The 7,837-nt window shown below is 44.5% G+C and overlaps 1 protein-coding gene across 2 annotated transcripts in view; it reads left to right on the top strand.

The window, feature by feature from the left end:
• Positions 1–7,837, top strand: part of ARIH1 (ariadne RBR E3 ubiquitin protein ligase 1) — a 64,866-nt gene that overhangs the window by 32,643 nt on the left and 24,386 nt on the right. For both annotated transcript variants that reach the window (XM_019504492.1, XM_019504491.1), the window contains exons 5-6: positions 3,251–3,317; positions 5,110–5,216. In XM_019504492.1, coding sequence (XP_019360037.1) covers positions 3,251–3,317; positions 5,110–5,216 — 174 coding nt within the window. The remainder of the gene's footprint in view (positions 1–3,250; positions 3,318–5,109; positions 5,217–7,837) is intronic.

The raw sequence follows: 7,837 nt of genomic DNA, 5'->3' as shown, positions 1-7,837 counted from the left end.
GCATGTCTCGCAGTTTGTAGGTTCTAGACTCTCTCCATTTCCTGCCTCCCTGTCCCCCATCGTACTTAGTTTAAAGCCTGATGTAGGAGGTCAGCCAACCTGTATTGAAAGCTACTGCAGAAGAGATGATTAGTAGCCTTGATTTCCCACCCCCCCAACTGGCTTTCTGAATAACCCATTCCTGTAATATCTCAGTAACCCCACATAATCATAAGGTTGGGGTTGGATTTATGCTTGATGAGTAAGAACAGGTCTGACTGGCCACCATTGCTTTTTACCTCCATGGTTTGTTTGAAATGGAGGGAAGTTGCACCAGGGTGACTTGACTCATGCACCGCTGTCTTTGTAACTTTGCAGATGCAAGCACCTAATGGTGATTCATTAGTTTTAACTGTATATACACATCTTACCTTATCTTAGTAAGCTCTTCAGAACATCAGGTATGAAAGCCACTCTTTCCTAGGTCTCCCAGAAGGATATCTGAAAGGGCTCATAATAACACAAGAATTACCATTTAGTGGGTCAGACCATAGATCCATCTTGCCCAGTATCATGTATCACACGGTGGCAGGGAGTCGATGTTGAAAGGGAGAGCGAACAGGGTTTTTCCCCACTTGCAGCCTGCAGCATTTGAGGAACTTTGAGTCCTAACATCTTCGTTGATGGGATTGGAGTGGAGGTGTAACTTATAACTGACATTGTACAGATAAGTTACTAAATCCATTTACATGAAGTAGGTATTCATAAAAGTTTTAAATAGTTTAAAAATCCGCCCTCCTGACATAAACGTAGAGAACTCATAAGCCAAATCTCTCCTCTTCCCTCCCAACCTTAAGTGAAGGAGGGAATGTCCCAAGCAGTGTTGCATGTTAACAGGCTAGCTTCAGCAAGGGAGGATGGTTTCCAAAACAAACTCCCCCCTACCCAACTTTCTCTTTCAGCTGATGAACTTGAAGGAAGAGGGTGTGGGGGGAAAGGGTCTTTGAAATCTTTCAAGACCTTCAGACCAGCTGAAGGTAATCTGCTTCTGTCCCTTGCTCACCTTTGATAAAGCTGCTGGTAATTGCTTTAACTGGTGTGCAGAGCTGTTCATTTAATTAATAAGCACAGCAAACTGCCTTTATTACTCGTGCTGAACAGCTGCTGCTGTCATGTCTCTGCAGCCGACAGCAACCTGCAAGAATCTACCTACTCAGCTTCTGTTCAACCTCTGGTTACATTTATGATGCAGCAGAATGGAAGTCATGACTACTCATTCTCCAGCATCAGTGGCCTTATTTTTATCCCTTGCCTGTCTGCAATTGCAATTAGTTGCTGTCATGCCACTTAACCCTCAAAGTATGGCAAGAAGGCTACTACAGAATGGATATTTATCCTGAGTACTTGCTAGAAGATTTTTTATAGCAAGGTGGCTGCACCTTTCCATGTATATGCAGTCTGCTGAATTTCCAGTGATGTAGCAGGTCCTGCTATTAGAGATTTATCAAACAGCTGGCTTTTTCAGCTGCATAGTGAGGTCAGTCCTCCTGTATGTGTAGCATTGCTCATTAATTAAGCACATGTAGGGTCTGGGAATGGAAAAATAAAGAGTTTATTCCAAACTGCTTGTGACCTGGGGCAAGTATTAACTCTCTTTGCCTTGGTGTGTCTGTTTTGTGAATCCTTCTTTGCAGGATTTGGGGATTCTGAAATGAACAGCACTAGAAATTCCATTTTTATTTGAAGTGTTGCAATCAAATCCAGCAGACAGTAGCAGGGTGTGTAGTTGTAAAGGTTGTTTGTGCAACTAGTTTAAATACTAAGCAAATAGAAGAGTTTACTTTGCAAAAGTAGATGTTTTCTAGCTTTGGAAATTTGGGGAGTGAAATGGTATTATGTTAAGAAACTCATCTTTATGATGAGAATAGGCAAGGAAAGTTGGTCTGTTACAAAATAAAAATTCTTTAACATCTTAATTTTAAAACTGTTAATTTGCTGTGGATTTGGTCCACAATGGTAGATGGTTTGGATAGATTAGAAGATGTTTTAGTTTAGCAACATTAAAGTCTGAGTATCTTGTGTTGTATCTATACAATGCTCAGCTTGTCAGTAGGTAAGAAACTTCCAGTATTTTTACATGTCAGTTTTGGTGTAGTGAGCTGAATAATCGTATATGTGCCTGCATTTCAGTTAGGTGTCGTGTCTTCAAATAGAAGAACATTTTGTTTCCGATTATACCATGAAAAGAAGTGAACACCTGCACTAGTTTCAAGATCCGCTTACTAAGTGGCCTTCCAGATTTAAAAAAAAAAGCGCCATTAGGGTATTTATTCCAGTGTACTATCAAAGTCTCTCTTTAAATAAAGACAAACCTCTTTGTTGTGGTGTGTGTACCAGTCCAATGTCAGAGGTTGAAATTTCTAACACTTGAGGAAAATTCAGTTAAGTGCCTTTGGGTATATTTAAGTTGTTTTCCATACTACATAATATACTTATTTCAAATGTACTGAACCCAAGCTCCATATGCATAAAATCCAGAAGCATTAAGTTTCCATTAATGTCCATAACTAAAAATGCTCCCTATATTCCCAAAAGACTTCCCACCTATTCAAGCCTCCTGATCTCCCTGTTATCACCCAGTCAGTAGCAAAACTGAAATTACTAACTTTCAAATGATTCTCTCCTTCTCACACTCTGTGGGAGATCTCAGATTATGCCTGTTGGTGCTTTTTTTTTCTTCCTTGCATGTACAGTGCAGTATTAGCTGTTAACTTTTTCAGCAGCTAATCCTTAATTTTCACTGAAATCCAAATAACATTTTGGCATCCCTTGTGCTGTTACAGCACTGCAGATATGTTTTGGGGCTTTTGAAAGTAGGTTGTAACAAACCTCTACATCTAATATGATTAAAAACTGGGAGATTTATCCACTATACTTCCTGAACTTAGAAAAAATCCAGGTCTCATCCTCCAAATATTGTTGACCTGCATTATTTTCATTTGGGCTTCCGAAATTAGAATCAAGACTGAAAGTTGTATAGTTAAAAATAAAGTCATGGAATTAGTATGGCTATGGCAAAGACATGGGAAACAGGTGAGTGTTTATGGTCAGGGGATCCTGATGCAGCCAAAGTGTAACAGCAAGCATAATAAAGCAGGTAGAATTGTTATACAATATCTTTTTTTGGTTGTTGGCTTTTTGCTGGGATTTTTTATGTGGGTAAAATGAGCTTACAGGTTTAGTAATTTCTGCATTTCTCTTCTTTCCATAGGCGTCTGATCACAGATTCAAAGGTTAAATTAAAGTACCAGCATTTAATAACTAATAGTTTTGTAGAGGTGAGTCTTTTCTTTTCTTTTTTTATCTGAAGATTATTTAATGTGGTCCTAAGGCTTTTGTTTTTGTATGCAGACCAGCATATGGGATTGTTAGTTACTAGTTTTTGACATTGTTGCTAGGGTTTGGTTTTTAGTGGTGGCATGAACAAGCTTTTGATTTGAATTGGTGTTACGGGGGCTGATTCTGGTCGGATATAAGGCACACTTGTAAACATTTTCAGTATAAATCAAGTGCTGGTGGGCTTGGTACTTGCTGACAGTGTAGATTTCTAAATCGTGGTAGAAATATATATGCACAAATGAGCCAGTGGTGACATTTTTCCCTTTACGTTGGTGCATTTTTCTTGAAATAGGCAGGCGTTTGTCACTAAATGAGCTAGTATTGACTCATGCTTATGGTAGTATGCAGGAAGCTGGCAGGAAAATGAAGCTTTCAAAACCTTGAGTTTTTAATAGATACAGACAGCTATACAGGAGATGACTTAATCAGTTGCAACTACAAGGCAGAATCTTGCAGTGAGTTGTTATAGACCATTTAGTCCATGGCCAGTTTATTATGGGAGAAACATTAGTAGCCATCTCTAAAGTAGTGGGAAATCCCATGACCCCATCAGTTACATGCTGGCCAGAGGGAAGTGCAGTGGGATGTTACCTGAAGATTTAGGAAAGCATTGTTATGGTAGATGAGGAAAATGCAGTTGGTAATAAAAGCTTCCTAGGACTTGTGTGCTGTGTTGCCTGTCCTCAAGGGGGCTGGTTCGAAACTGGAAGCCACTGAAGTTGTGGCAGGTACCTCAAAGGCCAGTTTTTAATGCGTTAAGATATAGAATTGCTTTGAATAAATATTCGTGTGTTTTAACCAGTGGCTCCTCAGCTGAAAATCACTGAAAGTGTGCAGAAAAAGGTAACACAGATGCAGGAAAATTTTCCAACTTGCATGAAATCCATTGGGACAAAGTTGTGGGTTGGGGCAGTATTTAGCTACTCTAATTAGTCTGTCTAGTAATTTTTAGAAATAGTTTGTACAGTTTAGCCGCAATCTAATCATAACTCACTTGTTTGTTGGCCACTTACCTGTTCAAATGTAGTGCTGGAGTTGCACTGTGGTTAAAAAGCAGAAGGGTTATTAAAGGTTAGGAAAGGTCCTAGGTGCCATCAGGCCGATGTGTAGCCTCAGGAAAATACAGACATGGCAGGAAGTTGGTATATTACATGTTGGGTAGGAGCCTACATAACTAAATCATGGTTTCACGATTTTTGCAGAAACCATGAAATATGAGTCTTCACAATTGTCACAAAAATGATGCTGGGCACCATTTCCCATGGAATTGACCCCAAAAAATGCTTACCAGAATAGAGAATTAGATTTTAAATTTAATATTTATGATAATTGGTAATTTATATGGTAGTTCCACAAAATTTCCTATTCCGTGGACACAGGTCCCACTGATGATATTTCAGTGGGAAAGCTTTAACACTTGTCTCAAAAGTGTCCTCCAGATAACTTTGTACATAAATTACAGGAGATAAAAGTAACTGTTCTTCTGTACATCCAGAAAGGAGAACTAGCTACAGTATCACTGTAAAGTAAAGAGACTATATTCATTCCTTCCTGTAGTTAATGAAGTAAATGCATGGAATAAGGAGGTCTTAAATTCATTGTGACAGTTTGACAGGAAGATACTTGAAGTTAAAGGACACAAGAACAATGTTGGGAGGGGAAAGGCTAAAATAAATGGTATCTCTTTTTCCTAGTAATTTTTGCACCATGCTTTTTCTTCATATTTTCTAGTGTAATCGATTGTTAAAATGGTGTCCTGCCCCAGACTGCCACCATGTTGTTAAAGTTCAGTATCCTGATGCTAAACCTGTTCGCTGCAAGTGTGGGCGTCAGTTTTGGTAAGAGCACTCAAATGAGTCAATGCAGGGCTACTTTACCTTAAGACTAGTTAACCCAAAGGCTACTTTATTTAGCAAACAAAAAGAATCCTAGTTTGAAGAGCAGTTTAAACTTTGCAGAAGACAGTATGCCAGGGAGGGGGGAAAGCTGAGTCACCATTTTGGTGCAAGGGAAAGATTTTAAAAGTAGCTTGTAATTAGCTTTGTGTATACTTCCTCATGCTTCAGCCAGAAATGTTCATTTCCTTCTTCCCCTTGAAACTGTCTGCCACAGACATGATGCTAGCCACAAGAGGTTGAATATTCTACCCTGGAGAAATTACTGGAGCCATTCTGACCCCCTTGCATCCTCTCCTCAGTTGATTCATTTAACCAGGGAGTGGGAGCCATCATCAGCACCTGAAGAAGCATAAATTGGCTCCTTCATTACCTACGAGATGGTTTATGGGCCTTCATGAAATAAAATCTGAAGTTGACAGATTAAAATATATAGAATATTCCCTCTAGAATTGAACTGATGTAACCATTTTTAGGATATCTTGTAATGCGCAGGACTGAGAATTGGAGATAGTTCTAGCTCAGAGAGGCTGAGGTTGAGCCCCCCTGTTTCAAAGTGGGTGAGATTGTCCTATGGAAGATGATTTTTATTTTAGTACACAAACTACCATAGGTGGAAGGAGGAAAGAAAAACAATTTTTTTGGTGGGGGGGGCTGAATATGTGTGCACATGCATGCACGTCCCCCCCACCAAAGCGAAGTCTACAGGGGGAAGAGAGAGGGCCATGGAGGTGTTGGGGGCAATGGGGCTGGGACTGGGACGGGATTGGAGCTGAGCCGGGCCTGGGATTGTGGCTGGGGCCCTTTGCACCCATCTCAACCCCTGTGCCTGGAGTCATTGACCGGTGCCAACGGCCCCTGTAAATTCACTGCCCCACACTGGCCCCAGCCCCAGCCCTGCACCGCCCAGAGGAGCCCAGAGCCAGCCTCGGCTGCACCACCAGGCTGGAGGGGACGGAGCCTGTGGGCCCCCTGCTCCTGCATGACGTCGTCCCCGGGAAGAGCCTAGCACCTCCTCCAGGGGCACGGCACCAGGAAGCCAAGGGGGTGCCTCCCCCCCCCGATCTTTGCACAGGGAAAGGCAGGTTAAAGGTGCGAGCTGTGCTTTGCCTGCTCTATGTGTTGCTGCTGCCTTTGAAAGTGGTGCGGTGCCGTGCAAGTCCCACCGCTGGGCAGGCTGGGCAGTGAGGCTCTGATTGTCCCATGACCTGGCCCAGCCGGGACCCCATTCACCATGAACAGAGCCCTGGCGAGGCCGGGTTGTGGAATAGTTGGAGCCTCGTGGCTTGTCCAGGGTTGTGGCGTGGCACGGGGGACCCAAGAGGGGGGAAATGTGCTCCCTCCCCTGGCTCCCCTACAGTGCGCACAGAGGCGGGAGCCACCTGCCTGTGCCCCTGAACCAGCTGCCGGGTTCCCATTGCCCCATGACCTGGCCCTGTCCCATGAATGAGGGCCTGGCCAGGCTGGGTCATGGGGTAATCCCCACAGTGCAGCAGGGGATGGGGCAGGGGTCTTGATCTGCCCCCTGAAGCCCAGATAAAGAAAATGGAAAGAAACTAACCTGCCTGCTCAGCTGGCTGCGATCTTGGCTGTGCAGGGTATGTGTGTGTGGGCACTCCTTCACCCCTGCTGCAGCAGCCTGCAGCCAGGCCATGGGGTCCTACCTCCTGCCTGTGTTGGAGGGGGCTGAGCCTGGTTAGCCCCCTCTTCCACCGCCTATGCAAACTATTATTAAATGGCCTTCACCCCAACTACAAAATCTTTCACTCTGTTGATAAGAAAAGGCAGCTGTAGCCAAAAACCGAGAAACAAGTTAAAATGTTCTTTAAATGGTTTGGCAAGGAACACCTGAGGCCGAGAGGTGTACCAGTGTGTCAGTCAATATTATATCTGCACCTATAAAAAGAAAATTTACATTATCGGCAATTGGCTTTTTTTGGCTGATGTGACCGATTAATGCCGCTGATAAATACCATATGCATGTGCACAGCTGCAGCATGCACACGGCCAGGAGAGAAGCCCAGCAGCTTGAAGACCATTGTCCAGTGGGTAAGTCTGTTGGGGGTAAGGGGCACGGGGGAGGGAAGGGGGTGCAGGTTGAGGCTCCCATGGTGAGGGAGGGAGTGGGGAAAGGGGCAGATGGTGTCTGGGCAGGGTGCAGGATGGAGTTAGCGGCTTGTTTGTGGGGGGAGGGCTTCTACTGCTGTGTGCATCCCTGGGGGAGGTGTGCAGAGCACGTGCCCCCTGGATTTGTGCGTGGGGCCAGGGTGGACTGTGTGCTTGGGTCTGGGCTGTGCTTGGGGTGGGTAGGGTATGCAGTGGCACTGGGAGTGGGGGCTGTAGCCACCCCAAAATTTGCCATAGCCCCCCTCCCATTCCTGCTGCTGCCTGGCCCAAGTGCAGCCCCTTGGACGAGCCTGGTGCAGCCCCTTGGACGAGGCTGGCGCAGCCCCTGGCCCATAGTGCACAGCAGGCAGCCTGCTGTCACCCAACGTACAGATCTGGGAGGACACATGCCCCCCATGCCTCCCCCAGGGGTGTGCACAGCAGTGGGAGCCTCCCCA

The sequence above is a fragment of the Gavialis gangeticus genome, unplaced genomic scaffold (assembly GCF_001723915.1).
Source record: "Gavialis gangeticus isolate Ggan-Ray unplaced genomic scaffold, GavGan_comp1, whole genome shotgun sequence".
Taxonomy (NCBI): domain Eukaryota; kingdom Metazoa; phylum Chordata; order Crocodylia; family Gavialidae; genus Gavialis; species Gavialis gangeticus.
This window is presented reverse-complemented; position numbering and strand designations above follow the sequence as displayed.